Here is a 21,258-nt window from a genome sequence, read left to right as displayed (position 1 = left end):
AGATTGTATTTAGTGTAACATGGATATAGAGGTAGAATGGATTCTTTCAGAGATGTTACCTTGCCAAAGGCAAGTTAATTCCCACTCTCTCCCTGGAGCTTGGCTTTGCAGCTTCTAATAAAAATACCTCACCACATGGAAAACATCCATCCTCACAAAACGTTACACTATCCTTATGCTTCCAGAGGTACTGAAAACCTGTCAGGACCTGTAAGGCTAGTTTTCAAGTCCTATATTTGTAAAATCATTAGACCTAAGTGCAGTGTGTGAAAAATGCCGCTTCCGATAGAGTAAACAGAGTTTCATCCCCACAGCACACAGAGCACCAGAGAAGAGCAGTAAATCAATTACACTGTGTTGTCTTATTATCATGTATCTTGCTGTAGCCTTTTTGGTTGGCTGCTACAGCTTTGATGTGACAGCTCTAATGGATGTGGTAGACCATTATTTACTCTGTTAGCTGTTCTATGTACCTGGGTAAGCAATGTTAAGAGACCTTGTCCTTTTTTTTTGGGGGGGGGGTGGGGGACTGTGAAGAGGGGAACATACATTAACACTTACATATATAAAAATTCTTCCTATTTGAAATTCTAATGCAGGAAAATTAAATATTCCTGGTGATTGATCAGTTACAAATGATCACATGTAATGCTTTAGCAATTGATCTTCTTCCTTACTATCTGCAGGTTGTGCTCAGAATGGTTAGATTTCTATGAAATCCCATTCCACAAAACCACTTAGATGACCAGACTGACTGTGTAGTCATTTGGGAGCTATTACAATCAGTGCACAAATGCACCGATTTGGTCCCAGCAGCCACAGCAATAAACCCATACTCCCTGCCGATAGACCTGCCATTACCCACACTGTGATTGCTGGTGTACTGCATGGGGTAAGAGAGATCAAAAAGGTTGTTGAAGGGGCAGAGGGAATCTGCCTGAGGAAGTACGAAAGAGTGGTTGTCCTAATGGAAACTTGAAGTGCTCAAAATGGCCCGTTCTCCTGTTTAGCAATATAACAGGAGTTACTTCAGACTCTGTTTGAAGCACTAGTCTTGCAACAGAAAATGTAACATAAATCGTAATGCAATCACAGAACAATGTGTTCACCCTAGCTACCAGGTGCAGAAGGGAGGAAAATATTCAAGAACAATCTGATACAGACAGAAAGCTCAGGGAAGGAGGGAGAGAAAGGGAGCAAGGGCCTGGCCTGAGAAGACCTTTTGTAGCCTTAGATCCTGCAAACCTATCAGGCACTGAGTGTCTTGAGTATCTCAATCTCCCTCTGAAGCAATGAAGAAGAACACACAGAAGCCTACTACAGGACACTGGTGTTTCTAGGTACTTGCAAGTATTTTTGGGATATTCTGGCTGTGAGGGCAAGGAGCCAAGTTGAATATATCAGTCTTGCTTGTTGTATAAACAAAAAACTCACAAGTGGCTGTTGGTGCTGCAGCTGCCGTGCTGGTAGAACACGTATGAGAACAGCTGTGAAGCCACCAGGAGCAGAGGACAGGAAGATGTGGTGCTGCTGATGACCGAAAAAAGCATTGGAGTAGCACAAGGGCTGTCATTTTTTGCTGCGAATATTCTCAGGTCTCTAAAGCACATACTGCTCCCTCCCAAGGCTGGTCAACAGCTAATAGCCTTTTTCTTCATATGTAAGGAATTGTTGCAGAATGGTCTGTGGGCTAACTCACCAGTGTTTTTTTCCTCATGCGGAAGGGTTTAGACAGTAAATAGAATCACAAACTGAAATACTCTGGCTACAAAAATGTACCGGTATAAGTTTTACTATCCACGAACAGCTGGATGCAGACTGTGGGAACTCAGAAACCTGCAGACAGCTGGGCCACCATAATTTTATCATAGCATTTTGTATATACATACATACAAATATATATATATATATATATGCATATATACACACACATCTCACAGTATTTTGTGTATACACATATATACACATACATAAGTATATGTATATGTATATGTATATGTATATGTATATGTATATGTATATGTATATGTATATGCATATCTACTCGTACAAAGGCATAGAACTTGTTTTCATATCACTTCTTCTGTGTTAAAAGAGATGAGTACAGCAGCTACTCCAGCTAAAGGAGGTGATCTTCCTTTTTTTAGTTTTAATTCTGCTCTTCATCACTTAGGTGGTAATCTTTTTCTTAAGAACTTAATTATCACGGCTGCCAGACCAGTGTGAAAGATAAAATTTGAAAAGACCACATAGCAAAGTTCAGAAAAAGAGTATTTTTAAAAATTTATGGTAATTTTAGCTAAGTTTTTTTCCCAGAACACTTTTTCTATATATTAGTACTATTCATAGGTAGAACAGCCAGGATGGGCAATCAGGAGCACATGGACAGTGCACTACCATCATGGATTCAGGATGCTCTTTCCCATTTTCTTTCTATCTAAAGAGGCTGTTATCATGGAGGGAAAAATCACCCACTCTGGCCATAGCTACTGATTGCCAATCAGACTTTTCACGGCCACCTCCTCTCTCCTACTATGGAGCAGCATGGAAATATTTAGATTGATGTAAAGATAGATGTTGTGGATCCTGAAGTGGGTGTTTGGCTGAAGCTGAAGCAGACTTCACCTCACTTCATTAAACCCTCTCTGTTTGATTTGTTGAACCCAAATTTTTCCCTTTCAGTGGCATGGAGGTAACTTTTTCTAGACTGACACATGGGCTTGACATGATATCTTCTGATAATCACTGAATAAAGTCCATCCCCAAACCAAGAGCAGATTTTTCCCTCTAATGCAAGCCTCCTTACCACCTTTTGAATGTGTTTTCTGTGTAAACAGAGCACTAAAAACACCATAAAAATAGATCTGCAGCAGATCTGCATATTACCCTGTGTTGCTCCTGTCCAACTCATACCAACCCCTTTGCATTGTTGCACACTTGAAGTGCCCCCAAATCCAGGACAGATTTTCAGGAAAATCCTTCAAGGTCACCTTCCCGACTTCCTGGTTCTTTATTTCTGAGACAGAAGGCACCTCTCCATGGCAGCCCCAGAAGTCCAAGATGAGTTAAATCAATCAGCCTCTGTGAGGTGATTTGCTGGATTGATGGCTCTGTGTAAGTGCAAAGCAAATTCATGTCTTATTCCAGTACTTTCCGGAATATGATAAGGACTAACTACAGTTTATTTTTCACTGCCAGTGAGAAGAACAAATGCACACTGCACCAAAGACATTTCCAAAGCCATTGATAAAACACTCCTTCTTCAGCTGATAGGAAACTACTAGGAGACAACTCCATGAGCATCCTTCCTGTGCCTCCCCCACATTCCACATTCCAGTCTGAAGTGGGGACCTGATGTCAAATACAGGCTTGCAAAGCCCTGCCAGAAAACACTGAATGCTCACCTTGACCATAGATGCCTGACTGGATTTGAAGGACTCTGGGAAGAGCTCTGAGGTCCAGAGAATGAATGAACTTCTCCAGGGTTGAGGCCATGATCCGCAGCACTGCAGCATGTGGGTTTGGCACGTAACAACCAGTGAAAAGCTCTCAGGGCTCAACACTCTCAGCCTGGTGCATGCTGTGCTCAGGAGCTCTGCAGCAGGGGAGAGGAGTGGCATGGGGAGGTACTTCTGCTTCCTTCCCTCTGTGGCTGCTTCCTCCCATGCGTGCTGCTGGAGTGGGGTGAGGCACTGCTGGCCCCATCAGCTGGTTCTGACACCCACAGCCATCAAGGGCCCATGCCAAACTGGGAGATGTGGGAGATTGCTGTGGGTACTGGGCTCCAACGGGGAAGGGGCATCTGCCACAAAATTCCATTTCATCAGTGATAGTTACTGACTCCATGAAAAGAAGATACTGAACAACAGCCCTGCCTAGAGTGGGAAAAAAAAGCACCATATCTGTGTGGGGTGTTGTTGGTTTGTTGGGGATTTTTTTCCCCTCTTGGAACACAGCAAAATAGCTTGGTGCTTGTTCACTTCAAAACCATAAATAGCCTTTGAAGAAAAGAAATTAAGAACTTTGCTGTCTTAAATATTTTATCTGGATTTAAGATATACAAATAGAATACAAATTACTTCTTTAAACATACATTTAACCATAATATTGTTATGCAAAATGGTCAACATTTTCTTATGCCGCCAATGATTTGTTGGAATTTGATTTTGAGGTGCTTCAGCTGGGAAGGAATTTTAAGAGACAGTATCAGGTGAAGATCAGACTGCACTGGTGACAAATCCCCAGCACCGATCACAGCTTAGCCGTTCTGAGCTTGATCAAGCGTTGTTCAGCAGAACTCTTCTGACGAGCAAGGCCAGAGCAAATAAGCAGACTCAGATCATGAGGAAAACTGAAGTGACTGTGATTTCAGGTTTGTTTACACTGCTCTTCTCTCTCCCTGAGGGGTCAGGGAAAGTAGAAAGCATGACATTATGACAAAACATCTTTATTTTCAAAAAGCTTGCTAGCTTAATTTCCTCTATATGTAACATTTTTCAGGAGACAATATTACTCACACATTAAAAACTTCATAATTAAAACTCTAAAATTTTTAGAGTGGGTGCATTGGCCTTTGAGGTACCAGGTTGCCTATAGAGTCTGAAAAGTTTGTTAACTTGATTCTAACAAATATTTCTCCAGAGAATGTGAAGTACATTTCATGAGAGAGGAGTCTCCAGGTGCAGAACTCATTATTGCCAGTCATTAATGCTGCAGGTGCAACAGAGAGGAGAAGGAACTGCACTTTGGATCTGGGTATCACAGTTATTTGTAAAACCCAAACTAGAGAACATGCATAGCCAACAGTTCATCAACTAATTTAATGCAATATATTTCTTACTCTCCCCACCCAAGAAAACATATTTGAAATTATGCAAATATAATTGATTTGAGAGAGAACTGGGGAAATCACATGTATTCAGTGGTAATCAGAAGACCCATATGATGAAAAGCTGGTTCTTACAAGCATAAAGCAGTGAAATGTATGAGTAGTTTCAGTTGCTTCAGTGGGATATCTTTGCATTTTTTAAGATTTTGTGTGCAACTCTAGCAATTCAAAGCCAACTTTCTTGGTATCTGCTCCCAAGGCTGTCAGGTATTGTGCCAATGTCTGCATCTGGGCTTCACCTGTACACATTATTTTGATCAATGAATAAAGAGCCCCTAAGGCCATTTCTGTAGCTCCTCAATTCACTTGTATTTGGCTCTTCACTTTGGAAAGACTGCCAGGAATAACACCACAAAAGAACATTTAACATGAATGGCAAACACACACACACAAATTAATAAATGTTTTCAAAATTGCTTGATTCCGACAAAACAAAGGCAGAAACAGACATGGATTTCACACAAGAAAAATTCAGAACAAAACCTGGTTTATGTTGCTGAATCCAGCAGCCCAACAGCATGGAGAAGGCAGCCGCAACTCTCTGTTCCCATGGCCAACAAGCAGCACGCGTTTCCAATAAGCACAGACACACAGATAATTACAGCACTCATAAATACACTGCCAGATACACAACTCAACCTATATAGAAATCCCAGCAAGCCCCAATGGCTTCATCTTGTTCCCCTTTCTGGTTGATTCATGTATTAGTGGGAAACACACACATATGTATCTATGCATTGGGGATCCCTCCAGCATCTGAACTTAGGCACCATCCTCCCAGCGGCCTCTGATCCCACTGCCACTGGGGCATGCAAGCAGCTCTGGAAGCCCAGAGTCTCTGTAATGTGCCTGGGAATACCCTGGAAATACCTCTGGAATTCCCCTTATCCACTGTTATTCCTCTGTGCTTCTCTGTGTGTGTGTGTGTGTGTGCAGAAACCAGCCTTTTATCACATAACCTAACAAAACCAATCTTCTTAGCTGCTATGGAAAGAACTAGACATACACTTGTCTGAAATTGCAGAAGTTCAATACTCTTGCATATTTTTTTTTCAGTCATGGTTTAGGAATTATATTCTCCAATTTAGTACTCCCAGTTAAAAAACATCGTGATGTTTCCCCTCCTTGCCTTTCAATTTTAGGCACAGAAGGCAAAGTTCACCGGTAGAGAAAGAACAATATGCTGGAAACAACGAGATACGAAAATGAATGGAAACAAAAAAAATTTAGTTATAAAAGTACACAAAAGAGAGAGTGATTCATATGCAAAAATGCTCACAAAGGAACCTGCAACAATAAAAAATACCAGATGGCCCCCCTGCCATGATATTTTGACCAGAAGGAACCTCTTCTCCTTGGAAGCAGAGATCCCTTTTCTCCTCCTCTGGCAGTGATGTGAGGTGATAGAGAATAGCCTCAGTGTCCTAGCCATGGCCCTTACAGGCTGCTGCAAAAGAAATTAACCCTGTCCTGGCTGAAACCAGGAAAAAGGTGGACACTCCATCTGTCATTAAAAATAGAGTCTGACTAAGTTGTAAGGAAACCTCCATGACACAGGTGAATTGAGCTGTGAAATAATCTCCCAAGGGAACAGTGGACTCCTGGAATGTTTAAGCGTTGAATAAATAGAGGACTCTATGACACCATCAAGAATAATTCTGATCAAGAAAGGGAGAGAGGTCATCTGTGGGTGGTTAGCTGTAATGCCACCCTTAATTTATAGGAATCTACTGTCTCTATACCTAAGTCAGGAGAACAGCATTATATTTAACTGTTCCAGAGGTGAACTGAGCATTAAAGGAAGAGACTTTCAGGAGCTGTGGTCTTCCTCTGCTAACCCACACTGGTTCTGGTAATATCAATCAGGTTACATATAAACTACCCAAGAAGCACAACATTGAACAGACAGCTGTACACAGCTGTAGCCTTCCAATGGCCCTTGTGATGTAAAATTATGGCCTCAGCTTGAACAAACTGTCCCCAGCAAGAAAGAAAATCTAATCCCTACAATGGCACACGTGGATTATTCACTGAGAGACAGAGGTTGAATTGGCTGAAACGAGCTCTTCTAACACAAGTTACAACATGATGGGGGGATCTGTGTGTAAAAGCTTTTTCTGCCGCTTCAGTATGTATAGGTGGATAGGATTTATTGCCCAATAAAGCCAAAGGTCATCAGCTCATAAGCAATGAAGTAATTTTATCCAAATAAACCTAACATTTTTTTGCCTAACATTTAGGTTACTTATCCTTCAGCATCTGCAGCAATTGCTTCTAACTTTACCTGAAAATATAAAGCACTCCTTGCTCAGAATATTTCACTGTCTCCAGAAAGCTGGGGTTTTTGTGGTTTTTTTTGTTTTTTGTTTTTTTTTGTTTGTTTGGGGTTTTTTTGGTTTTTTTTTTTTGGGTTTTTTTTTGGTTTTTTTTTTCTTTTTTTTAAACCTTCCTTCTTCAATGGACAGCTGTTGCTCATACTTCCCCAAGGATGAGTCAGTTTGGGTAGAGGACTTTCCAAATCTGCAGATAGAGGCAGATCTTGCTGGAAATTAAAATTAAGAGTTATCTTAAAAACAAGGATCATTACCTATGGAATTTTATACTGCTTCACCATCATTTGAAGTCCACGGATAGGGATAAAATCTGCTTTTATAAAAATATAATCTTGCTCTCCTCCAAGTTTTTGCACTTGGTATAAAAATGATTGTGTTGGAAACCCTAATGCCTTCACAAAGCAGGTGGTAACCCTAGTGAATTGTGGTGGCTCCTGGCTCTAAAATCTTGGAATATTTTAGTGCCCTGTGATTTTATTTTGAGCTTTCCTTTACATTTTCAGGAACTATATTTTGAGTTCTTTGATATTTCTTTACAGTTTGACAGAGAGATCTTAGACATGTTCTTCCTATGAAATTTAAATGGCTTAGCAGGTATGAACAAAAGGCTATTAGTAAAAGCTCTTGAGCCCACAGGGTTATTTGCCAATGTTTGACTCTAGTGAACAGTCTATTGAAGAACCAGGATCCCCCCGTGGTTTTAAAAGAATTGAAACACAGGTACACACATTACATTGTGAAAAATAGTTAGGTTTTGGCTGACTTTTTATGGACTGAACAATAATATCCTGTGGGCATTTTCAGCATTTTATTGAGCAATTCTGTACCTGCCAGAGTCAGAAAGATCTTTTCATTGATTTTAATAGAAGTTGGAGTAAATTCTTAATAAGAAAGAGTTATGGCTTTCACCTGGTTGTGGCTTCGCGTAGAAACACCTTGCTTATAACGTCATTTCAAGTTACAGTCTTGCGAAAAATATTGACATGAAGTTTTCCAAAGTTTCTTCAACAAAGAGTAATAGCTCTGTATACACCAGTAAATTATAGAAAATATATCTCCAGAAATCTCTTCCCAGCTGTTGGTAAGTGTGATAAGAATCATGGTCTTAATGGATGCATTTGAAGTGTTAGCTCCACATATGTATTGAACGCTCAACTCCCTGAATGGTTCAAGCGCTGCAAAGGAAGGCAGTTCTGCCAATGCTTTGTTCAACCACAGAGAAAAAAGACACTATTTGAGATTTCCAAGCTCTGTGCTAGTACAGACTCAAATTTAAAAATAGCCTTGAGATTATAGTCTCAAGCTAAAAATTCTCCCATCTATTGACAGGTATTGATGCTACTTGTCTTCATAAATGTATGAAGATGATTGATACTGAGGTGTTTATAAAGCATTTTGAAGATAAAGCAGAATGCAAATGTTTAATACAGTAGGAGTTCCAATGCAAAGACGCACCTGCCAAAAAGGATTGTTTATACAAAACGAGCCATCCAGGTCATCCTCAGCCAGTGTTACCATTGTTCATTTGACAGCGCAGAACATTAACTCACTCTTTCAATGGAAATATTTGTTGATCTATGCATGGCATCACACTATAAAATCTATTCAGGTAGCCTCAGTGTTCCAATGGCTAAGCAGATCTTAAATATATTTGGGGTCTATCTTCCATACTCCGTTTGGGGGTACCATTTTTCTTGAGGAGACTCAGAGCAGAGAACTTACAACATAACCAGGGCTACATGGAAAATCCATGGCAAAGCCATGGTCTTGAGTCCTGATCCCCTAAAGCTCAGCCTAAATCCTCTCACTACAGTAAGAATTTTTATTCTCTCTAAAAGATAAAGCATTTTACTTGCTGTAAAAGAAAAAAAAAAAAAAAGAAAGAAAGAAAAACACAAAAATGTCAAACCCAAACTCAACACCCAAACTGTGCAAATTTCATTATACATCTGGGGTTGGGGTTTTTTTGGGGGGGTTTTTTTTGTTTTTTTTTTAAGGAAAGAAAAATAATGGGAGGGATCTAAAGAAAACGATATCCTACAGCTTTAGGAAGAGGTATGGGTCCATTAAAGATGTAGTAAAGATTTTGGCAGTAAAAATAACTTGAGATATCTTCAAATTACAGAAAGTGTTTTGAAATATATTTGGCATATCTTCAATGCATTTTTGACAGCTGGAGAAATTTTTAAATTAATTCCAAATATCACTCTCTCCCTTTGTGATTTCTTAAGTGGGGTGGGTTGTAATTCATTTTTAAAGAGGCAGTGTAGGTTTCTAGACGCTGTTAAAGGAATCCAAAATAATCTTTTAGCACCCTGTCACTGTTCCAAGAAAAGGACACTGTATTAATTTAAATATATTTGTTAAAGATTGATTCCCCCAATGGAATTTACATTGCTACTTCCACTAATTATTTCTGAAGTTTCACCTATCAGCTGTCAATTTTCCACAGAAGAGAAGCAAAACAGTTTGACTTTTCCTGACAGCAAAGAGCTTTAACAGAACTGTAATGAAAACTGACATCTCACACTCCTTACCTCCCCAATGTCTATGCTACTAGAAGAAAGAGCACTAATACCTCCTCTTTATGGGAGCATTAAAAACCACAGTTTAGTCTAAACAGACAGTAAAAGAAATCTACAAAATGTTTTGTTTAATATTTTTTACCTTGAATGTTTTTTCATCTTTAATATTTATCTTAAATGACAAACTTGTATAACTTTCAAGTTAATGAAGAATTGGTGGCACTGAATGTATTTGCTTATTTTTATTGAGACTGAAATACTAGATGTTATTTTAACATGCATACAAACCCAAGCTTGCTCTTGTCCTTCCTTCTTCCCTTTTCCTTTTTCTTTTATTCTTTTCTTTTTCATCATTAGTGGGAGCCTTTTTAAAAGGTCCGTAGTCTGTCAAGCACACAATTTTATTTGTCCAGTTTTAGAAACAGTTTTAGAAAGCTGAAGAACAAACTTAAATGTACAGTAATTTCACGACCACAAAGCGCACCGGACTATAAGGCGCAATTTTTGCAGTGAGGAGCCGCGCGGTGCGCAACAAAGTAACGAATTACTGGCAGGTGCTCAATTTGCAAACATTTTTCAAAGATCGGTGTAGCCTTTAAACGCAGCCCCAGGCGTCCTCCCTGTACAGTGGGCCCTGGCACTCCTGCCCGCCCCCGGCGCCGGCTGCCACGGCTCACGGCTCATGGCTGCCACCGCAGGGCCGCGCTGCATCCTGGTTTCCCCCCTCAGCCGGCAGCGGTGCCACTTTTCGACGCTGTCCCGGGGTGCTTTTTTGCTGCTTTTTTGCCACTTTTCAGCGCTATCCCAGGGTGCTTTTCTGCCACTTTTCCGTGTTTTCCCGCGGCGCTTTTTCGCGGCGCTTTTTTGCGGTGCTTTTTCCCCGCTTTTCGGCGTTTTCCCGTGGTGCTTCTTGGCGCTTCCCCGCAGCCACGCTGCTTCCCCCTGCTTCTCCCCGGCGGGTGGCCGCGCCGGTTCCCGGTTTCCCCCGCCCGTTGGCCGCGGCTCCCGCGGTTCCTGGCTCAGCTCTCAGCTCTCACTTCCAGGTTCGCAAATTTGCGAACTTTGCACATCAGATAAGGCACACCGGACTATAAGGCGCACTTCCGGCTTTGGGGGAAAATTTTAGTCAAAAGGGTGCACCTTATAGTAGTGAAATTACTGCAATTACTTACATTCTGTGTATGAAGTTGAATCTAAAAGCAAATTGTTTCTGCAGGAAAAATATGTTTCATTAAAGAATAAAGGCTTCATATAAAATGCAGTTAACACTTGCCAACATATCAGTGAAATTGATTATAATTTCCTACCTTTTCCAAGGCATTGATATTACCCTGCTGCAAGACATTTTGATTGTCATAATTTACCATATGAAAACACAGATGTATTTGCTGAGTCAGTATTCAGCACCTATGCTCTTGTTCCAGGTGTGATTGGTGGACTTCTTTCTTGGAGGCTTTTTTGGGTTTTCTTTTTGGTTTGGTTTGTTTGTTTTGTTATTGTTTTGGTGGGTTTTATGGGGTTTTTTGGGTTTTTTTTTTGCTTTATTTTGGTTAAATACTCAAGCAAATTGAACATAGATGAAAGAATTTACAAAGTCTAAGAAAGCTCTGGTAAAACTAAGATCTGACATAAAGAGTTTAAAGATTCCTTTTATCTGAAGAGGCAGCCAGACTCTTGGGCTGGCACCTGCCAGAGTTTCAGTCCATGAGAGAAGAGAGTGCCCAGGGTGTTCTCAGTCTGCCCTCATGACTCCTTATCCCGAGGGATGCTGGATGAAGGCTGTATTCGGTCCAGCTGAGATGAGATTCATCTGCATTTCCTCACAAGCACAGATACCAAAAGTTCTTTATTTCATATTCATGTCATATTTTTTTGTTTACTTATCTTTACTTTTTTGTTTCAGGGAAGCGTCTCATTATAATAAAACAGTTTACTTTTTAAATTAATGCAGAATACAATACTTTTGTTCATAAAAAAATCTGAGAGCACCATAAGCAATGTACATTTACTTCATAACAAGCAAACATAAGCATCTCCTTTTTCTCTTCCAGCCCTGTTTCTCCCTCTCCAAGAGCAGAATTCTGCTTTTTCTGCCCTTCCTGGTATTATTAACATAAATAGAATTGTTGCTAAAACCCCTCTAATGCCCTCAGTGGAGGCACAGGTTCCATACTCTACCTCACTCAAGGGATGGCTGCTGGCCAACATCTTTTCCAGTCCTCCAGAGTCATCATTCTTGTGGTAGTCTGCGACAAGCAGGTCACACACACTGTGAGAAGCTAAGCCTTCATGAGACACTCATTTGGGAAAATTGTTGGAACACAAATGTGTTCCCTTATCAAATTGGTCAAAAAGCCTGTCTTTCATGCTCGGGGAGGATGAAAGAGCACAAGGGTTCTTCTCCAAAAAAACCTATACAAAGACCACAAAAAGCCTTTTTTTTTCTTGAAGAACCATAGGTATCATTTATTTTCACTTTTTTTTTTTTTTGTGTGTGTATATTTTAGCCCTGTCCTATTAAAACATTCAGTCCAGAAGTTCCTCCATGCTAAATAAATCTTATTACTTCTGATGTAAGATGATAACTTACTGGGTAGGACACACTGCATCCATTTCTTCTTGTAGGCAGCTTTGCTTTGCAGTATGAAACATATGTTGTGATGCAGCCAAGGCCCTTTCACCTTGCCCTTCTCCACAAACTTCATGTAAATTATCTAAGATTTCAAGTAGTCTGTAAGAAAACATCCTGGGGCTCTCACTTTGGCGTATAAGTCCTTCTGCCAGCCTTTCATCTTGATTTCAGTTTGTTGCATGTGCATTTATTTGACATCCGAGAGCATTTGTGACCCTTGGGCATCTCCTTCAATGTGTTCCTAGCACATGTTCTTCTGGATGAAGCATGCAGGACAGCAGCTGGACCCTTGTCATCCCCTCCTTTCTTCTCTTTGCTACACTGCCAGAGACCCCTGAGCCAGGGGATGATAAGAGACTGTGGAGCACTACATTATCCTGGACCTTTTGTTCCTGATGTGAGATTTAACACACAGCCAGCAAGAATAGATAGATACATTTTGAAAAATGAAAGTCTGTGTATCCTTCCACATCTCTCTGAGCAAAGTATCTGTAAGTACTCTTGTAGAATTATGTCAACAAATTAATTCAGGCTTGCCAAGGTTAGAGGATTAAATCTACAAAGCTATCCTGCTAAAGTCCATTTTACAAACAACATATTTTGTTACTTTCCTTTCTGAATTCTGTTCTCTGTTCATCTAAGAGGTCCACCTATGCAATATGGCTGAAGATGAGCTTGCCAAGAAAGATTTAATATATCATATGAAAGAAGGTACTTTAAAAAAGGAAAAAAAATCAAATACAAAAACTTAAACTCTTCCTTGAAGAGAGAATAATGTGAAATTAAAGTAAGCAGGGCCACAGCAAAACAGAAAAAAAAAACCAAACCAAACCGCACAAACAATAGCAAAACCCAAAAGCCAGTCCCAAGATTGAAAAAAAAACAAAGCTAAGAAATATTTGCTGATTTCCCTTTTAACACACAGCTGAGTATGCTTCCTAAAACTAGCCTGTAACCAGAGCCCTTTGCCCATACAAGCATGCCCTGTGATAGACACTTATCACGAGCTATTCCCTGGGATCATCCTCTCTACTGGGTTGGACAGGAGCAAAAAGAGCAATCAGCTCAAAAAATGCTTGTAACTTGGGGTGCATCGCCCTGTTTTGGGCAGTTATGGTTTTCCCAGAACATTGTACTTCTGGATACTAGAATAAATTTGGATACATAAAATGTTATTTTCTGCCCCCGGACAGCTGGTGTTCCAACCCAGCCCCATGGCAAAGAGACAGGAGCATGTCTCCTAGCTTCCACATGGACACCAGCAACAGTAGTGTTATTGGAAGGTGGGTGTGGGAAAGTTATTTTTGCCATGTCCCTTTGACTAGTTAATTTTAAAGTTTCTTTTAAAAATCACTTCACAGTAGCACATTTCAGGAGCTGCCATGACAGAAAGTCATTTACACATACATGCTGGAGTTCATGCATCCAGATATTCCTGTTTCCTTTCCCTTAAGATCTAGGATCTTCTGTGGAGTCAACCAACCTGTCCCCATACATTGCTGGGTGAATATTTCTTAAATTAAACACACCTAAATAAATCACTTACCAAAATTCTTCCTGCTTTGTCTCATATTGTTTTGAAACCAACTGACCTTTAAGGTCTTGGAGACACCTTTAAAGAAATGGAAAGGAGCAGGTTTTTTCACCACCTCCCCATCCATTTCACTTTGGAATTAATTAATTGTCATAATGTTTAAAACACTCAGCAGATTTTGAATGACAACCAGCAAGAAACTCGTTTTCAGAGGTGCCAGCTGACCTCAGATGAAGGTGGGAGGTGTTGGTTCAGCTATTTAGTATAAATTTGGAACTATCTGTTGAAATTGTTTCTGCTGTAAAGTTGAAAGGCATTACAGAGATAATAACATGTTCCATTCATGCTTCAGCCTGTGCTGAGTAAAAAAAACATCCGTGAAAACAAGAATTGAAAGAAACCAAACCAAAGCAACGAAATTGAGTTACGTATACAATGTCCTGTTGCTGGATCCCAGTCAATTTAGAAAGGCCAATGGAAGAAGAGGAAAAATGATCAGCTAAGAGTATAAAAACTAGTCTGAAAAGCACACGGGCTTGAAAAGAGATGAGTCTTCCTTAAACATTTGTGTGCCTCTGAAAAGATCAGAACAGGCACCTCCTGGGAAAGTCAAAGTAATGAGCAAGATTAGGACATCATAATACTGTGAGGAGTCATTGCACGACCATGCAGATGTGTCATTTAAAGTCCTAAAAGTGAAGGCATGGAAAACACAGATTTGTATGTGTATATATAAAAAAAATAATTGTCACATTCTAGTCTCTGTTTTTTCCCAGGACTACCTGATAATTAAATTTTGATTTTGCTATGCTGGACTGTAAAATCAAACCAACTTTCAGGGCATGTGTCCCTCCCCAGTCAAATTTTTGTAATATTTCCCAAATGCCTAATCATATAGGACTCTGAGCTATTATTTTATCAAGTTGACTTCTGTTTTCAGGACACTCAGAATTCTTCTCACTCTCTGTAATCTTCCTTTACTGGAGGACACAGTAAAGCATCTGCCTCTCAGAGTGCTCTCCCAAAAAATACTCTCCCCTCTCAATCCAGGTCTCTTATGTTGCTTGTCTCAGTAAAAGTTTTCTTCTTCTAAAAAAATGAAAATTTTATACACAGACACACACATATAAATACAAATATATGTATGTGTGTATATATATATAATTATGCTAAAAACCAAGCATTTAAAACTAAGGCTGCACTGTAGCATTTGGCTGTCACTTGGCAGTGAGTTAGGGGGCTGAGATCATCCCTGTGAAATCTCACCTGAGCTATAACTTCCTGCCACATTTATTTTTTTTCTCATTTCTTACTTGTCCTCAGAACCAAGATGAATGACTATGTTCAATGTTGTAGCATTGTTCTCCTTTTCTTGATTGGCATAAGCAATATGGTATCACAAAAATTGCACCTTGCGGTCTTCAAGGCAGACTGACTCCAGAAACATACTGGAGTTCATAGGTCATCAAATCAGGCATGTGACCAGATCCTCAAGTTTCTTACCTGTGCTAAACCTGGTTTAGTGGTATCATTTTTTTTTTAATATTTCACAATACCTCTGCAGAAATGTCCTTTATTGAAGCATCTGTTCACTTAAATTGCCCATTTCTTTCTCCTTGGCACTGTCTCTTGCTCTGCATCTTTTATCCTCAGTAGCCTAAATCAATTGTTCAACTTCTTTGACCACAAATATGACATTTACTCAATATTTGAAACTTTTTCACTGACTGAAGCAGTCAGGATTTTTATATCCTTCCATATATTTCATAACTGCATGCTTTCTGGGAAGTTCCAGTCTTGATTTTTATACTTTCCATCCTTCCTATTCTTACATCCAAAGCCAGTGCTTTCTATGCTGTTGCCAAATAATGGGTGAACAAAATTCATATATTTGTGCTGATCCCAGTCAGTTCACTGACTATTTTATTCTCTGTCTCTTGCATAAAGTTTATAAATACCCCAGTGCAAAAGCTAAAGGCCCAATTCCTTAGCCTCTGTCCATCACAGTCATCCCCTGAATATTCCATGGGACTCATCATACCTGTCTCTGCTACCTTTAATCCACATACCAACAGTTCACTTGTATTTAAGGACAGAGACTGCTGCAGGCTGTGATTCTGACTACTTAAAGGACTATAATCCTAGAAGGGGTCTGTGTAAAGCCAGGCTATTATTTGAAGTAAGCAAAGTGCCTGAAAGGAAGGCACATTGAAGTAGAAACAAAGCTTGTACTTCTTCCCTGTTTTTCTAAAGAAAAGTTTAAAAGCCTTTGCTACAGACAAAACCACACGGTTATTTTCTCACAGCTGTAATTATAGCTCACTGTCACACTAGCTGAACCACCTCATCTGGCTGGAGGAGAAATATTAGAAGAACCTATAATGTACCTAGTGCTTTTATATTCTATTTTATCCTCACTCCTGAAGAAGTCTGACCAGTGAGAATTGCTGCTGTATTTCTAACTGCACGGTAAGCTGGAAACCTTGATCATTTCAGGAGATGAAACCAAGCAGCAATCTATTTCTACAGTTTAAACCGCAACAACTGAAGCTTCAATGATAGATTTTGTGCAACAGAAAAGGTTGCAGCAGCATCACAGCTTCTTATGGTTTCCACCTAGTTTACAATGAATGCATAAACCTCCTGAGCTGGGGGTTTCAAACATTTTCAGTACACAGAGGCAATTTTGCAATGTTAATCTGGATTTTCAGTGAGTTTCATAGCAACTTCACTGAAAGTGAGGAAGAAGGCTACAGCACCAGGTTCTGTACAGAGGATAGTTCAGACCATGGGCCCAGATGGGCTACTTATTGTACCTATTCATTGATACAGCAAATAGGTCAGAAAGACTAACAAAATATTAAGTAGTTTAATGTCCTTGATCACAAACAATGATTTCAGCTGTTGGGACTTAAGCGAAACAATTGTCTTCCAAAGCTTTTCTGAAACTTACAGTTTGACTTTATGACTACTACAAAAAAACAACTCACTGTTTATCTTGAGAGAGAAACCCCAAAGATACTGTAATCTTTGTTTTCATGTTTGATATCAAAATGCAAAAAGGTATTCACTTCAACATTTCAGAGCTGCAAAATACTGTGTTGTTTCAGATACTATTCTAGAAGAAAAAATGCACAAAAGAAACACAAAAGTTTTCCACTGAGAAATGGAAAGAACTCACGCTGGTTTGCACCTGGCAGGAAAATGCAGAGATATTATCACAGTTTGGAGGTACTGTGTTTTGCCAGATGCCACTTCTGTGCTCATTACCGAAGAGCTCTAGGATACTCCAAAGCTTGCAAGAAAGAAAGATCGAGTTTTGCTTCCATGTCCAACACAGACCTTTTTTGCCTTTTTTTTTTTTTTAAACATAGACTTTTTTTTCCTCTTTTACTTAGAGAAGATGTGAAAAAAAAATCTCTGAGCATACGCAGATTTCAAATTTATCCTGAAGTAATTTGTGAAGTAAGGGACTATTTTCTGATCTAGATGGAAGCCAGAGGAGTTACAAAAGACTGTTGAAATCCAGTTGTTGTATCTCAACAAGGCACAAAAACATCTGTTCTTTGTTGGTCAAGACACAGTCAATAAACATTATTATTAGGGAAGCATCCTATTGTGCCTGTCATCATACATGTCAATCTCTGCATAAATCAGGACTCTAAACCCTACTGCAGTGAAGGAATTAATTTCTGAGAAGCGTGGGCCAAAATAACATTTATGCCTGTCAACCACCACCACAATCTCACATCATCCTTTTATTCAGGCTTAAAGGAAAAACACCCAGGAAGCTTAAAATAATTTAGAAACACTTCTCTATTCTCAGTATCTCAATGTTTGCTCAGAGTCCCCACTTAAAAAATTACCAGAAGTTTTTCTGCATAAAGTTGAAGGAAAATTTATGGGACTAAACCGCTGCATATTCTCATCCTCAATACACTCTATCTGATCCCAGCAGTTTATTCAACCCTAGAAAGTAATGACATAGGTGAATATTCACAGATACCCTTGACTATCCTGGATTTGCAGAGGTTACAAGATCTTTGACTGTTTAACAAAGACCACTAGCAATAAATCACCACAAAGGTTCTTTTGTGAGATTGGGATCACTTTACTCAATTCAGATCTCTACGTGACACAGGAAAGTACAGCAGAAAATGAGTTACGTTTCTTTTCAGTACAAAGCAGAGCACTATAAAAGCAGCTTTTACATTTATTTCAAGATCTCAGGGTTTCTTCTGACATTGCAGCAGAATGAAGTTTAAAAGAGGCCCTTTATACAGTCATTTGTCAGTCCAGGTGGCCTGGCCATGCAATGATTCTGCAGCGTTTTTTCTCAGGCTGTCCCTTCCTTGTACTTCAACTTCAATTCACACTCGAGGCTCAATGACAAAGTACTTGCCTACCATTGCTTTCCCAGTCTGCTTTTTTTAGGCCTTTGATTTTGGAAATTGTTAATCTGTTTGAAAGAGCACACTCCTGTAGTAGCTTTGACTTTCATGGTTCTCAAAGGAATATTCTGTTTCTTAATGATTCTTAATGTCTCTTAATGTAGTATGTAGGACACAGGATAAACTAAGTAAATATATTAATACATTAACTGAGTAACTTCCCAAATGAAATAAATCCCAGTAACTGCTTGCATATGCTGAAGATACTAAGCATCAAGCTTCAAACTCCTATGCCAATGACTGTTTTCTAGGAAGGCAAAGCCTCTTTCCCAATGGCATAATTTACCCAGAAAGTAGGAAATATAAATACTAGGATCTCATCGACCAGCTGGGGTCTGATCTCTCAGGACCCAGATAAAAGGTCAAAATCTGAGTCTCCTCACACTTTCTTCTGCTGGAGTTAGGTCGCTATGAACAGGGAAGGTTAATTCAGAAGACTAAAATTAAAAAGAAAGAAAGCCTCTCACTATTATACAGGGTTCTGAGGTTTAGTAGCTATTCCATCTCAATGACACTGCTTTAATCACTTCCAAGGTATTTGATGCCTTTTATAGTTCTTCAGTGCTGGATCCTAAGATCTGGTTATTCTGGGAAAATTCATATAATTTCAATGCATCCTCAAATTATCCCTTTTAACCACTGGTCTATAGAAAATGAAATAAAGCCATCCAAGTGACTCACAGAACTCCTTCCACTAACGACTACTCAGAGTAGGACACTGGAGTAATCACTTCTCAGTTTTAGAGCAAAGAATAACTTCTTGCACATAGCAAACAAGCTTTTGGGAACTTGTACATTCCTTTGATTACTTTCACTATGTGGTATTAAACCAGTTTCAAGTTTATTAATTTAAGACTTGAATAATTTTGCCTACACCTCCATGGATGTAGACTTTTGCACTTCTTTGTACTCTGCCCTGATGCCCGTTTGCTTTCTGCATTTACCACATGTGTGAGCCCAGCCTTTGCTTTGTGGTGCTGAGGAAAACAGAGAAATGCACTCTGCAGGCTTTAGCCACTTGACTGAGTCTGAGCTAGTATCTCAGCCAAGATGATAGCAGGCAGAAAGATTTTGAAGAGTCTTGAACCCTATGGACCACTCCAGGTTAGGAACTGCTGGCACACTGTGATAACTGGTGCCAGTGGCTTTTCACCACCTCAGAGAGTGAAACGTTTCCCTCTTTAAGTGTCCAAGGTCAGGAATACTTCTATTCTTCCACAGCATACTCTTTTCAGGATAAATACTTGTTTTCTCCCTGGGTCAGGTTTCAGTCCCCTCACTTCCCTTTCTTCTATCTTGCATGGGTGTAAGTAAAGGATACTGGAGCAGCATTTATCTGGGGCAACAGAGCTGGTACCCTCAGGAAACAAAATTGGGAGGGAGAAGGGAAAGAACTGGACAATGAAACAATCTGTCTCATCAGATTTTACCCTAAAAATGACATTCTAATATTATCTTTTGCCTAAGAGGCCCTCAAGAGATTACGATTACTGGAGAATATTTCTCATCTGTTTCTCACATACCATATTCTCTCTGCATGCTTTTCCCTGACCTTGCCAGGAAGAATTTCCCAGAAATTTTTCAATCACAAGCTATTGCAAAAGCTCTTTAGATCACCACAGTCAGCAACAGTTACAGAAATTGCTAGACTTTCAGAGTAATTGAACAATGGCAGAGTTCCCCTCTGCAGAATGACCAGCAGCAGCTATAATCTCTTCTAGTCAAGGGGGATGCTCCCAAAGAAAACTCTTTTGCAGGCTTAGTATGCTCCAATGACAGGATTAATCCTGGCACTCGCACTAGTCTTGCTTACTGTCCAGGGAAAACTGGACTCAAAGGTCTTAATCAGGATCATGAAATTCTGATGGGCATGTACCCCACTGTCCCAAACACAGCACCTCTCCATGAGAAAAACTCCACTCAAAACAAACATCATTCTGGGCAGTACAGAATGTGGTTTTGCATTCCACAACCCTAAGAGTTACTCGTCTCATCTCATCTCTCAAAAAATTAATACAGACTTCTAGGCTAGTCTTCTCAGCATCCTCTCAACCAACAGAGGAAGATTTTTCCACAGTCAAATTCATTTAGTGCCAGACAGATGTCTACAGGAAGGATGCATCAGGCATGTTGTTTCCACAAAATGTAGTGACCCGACAGTCAGTTCTAGGTTACAGACTTTGATTGCCAAATTTAGTTGAATGCCATTTCCTCACAGGGAAAGCTAAGAATGTTACATAGTATGTAACTTATATTCCACTTCCCACTATGGTAGAAGAAAAAACAGGGTAATTTGAGTATTAGTAAGTCAGACCCAGTGAATGTTTCAAACCTTATTTATTTACCTTGCTGTTCATAACTAGGAATTAACAGTGGGTGACACCACAAAAAAAAGGTTTAGATTTGAAAGAGGTGGAGTTATGCAGTACAGATGGAAGCACAGAAAAAAAAAATCTGCGAAGCAGTGTTTCTCTAAACATTTCTCTTCTGTTTATAGTGTTGAATGGATAACTTTATGTATCTGAAGGAAGAAATTTAGGACATGCAGATGGCATGGAGTCTTATGGCATACTCCCCGAAACACTGGGGTGAAAAATAATACAATTTCCTTTTGAGGTTTTCCTTATCCAAATATATTGGACTTCCAGACAAGAATGATTACTTAACAAGGACAGTAAATGAGAGGGTATCAAAGTAGGAAGAAAATATAAAAGGATCTTTAAATAAAAATTTAGTTCACTCTTACTTAACAGAATATTTAAAAGTATTTTATTGTCTGTTCTAAAAATGACCAAGAAGAGACCGGACTGATGGTAGTTGGCAATATAGAGAAAACTTTGTGAAGAAATGTCTGCAAGCTAAGTAAAAGCAAAGTAACACTTTGTACACCACAAC

At 39.5% G+C, this 21,258-nt stretch overlaps 1 protein-coding gene across 1 annotated transcript in view; it reads right to left on the bottom strand.

The window, feature by feature from the left end:
* Nucleotides 1-3,495, bottom strand: part of THEMIS (thymocyte selection associated) — a 73,238-nt gene extending 69,743 nt beyond the window's left edge. Inside the window, exon 1 of the mRNA XM_033056032.1 lies at nucleotides 3,405-3,495. Within this exon, the coding sequence (XP_032911923.1) occupies nucleotides 3,405-3,495 (91 nt within the window). The remainder of the gene's footprint in view (nucleotides 1-3,404) is intronic.
* Between the last annotated feature and the right edge of the window lie 17,763 nt (nucleotides 3,496-21,258).

Source organism: Catharus ustulatus, chromosome 3, assembly GCF_009819885.2.
Source record: "Catharus ustulatus isolate bCatUst1 chromosome 3, bCatUst1.pri.v2, whole genome shotgun sequence".
Taxonomy (NCBI): domain Eukaryota; kingdom Metazoa; phylum Chordata; class Aves; order Passeriformes; family Turdidae; genus Catharus; species Catharus ustulatus.
The sequence above is the reverse complement of the archived record's forward strand: the minus strand, read 5'-3'. Positions and strand labels throughout refer to the sequence as shown.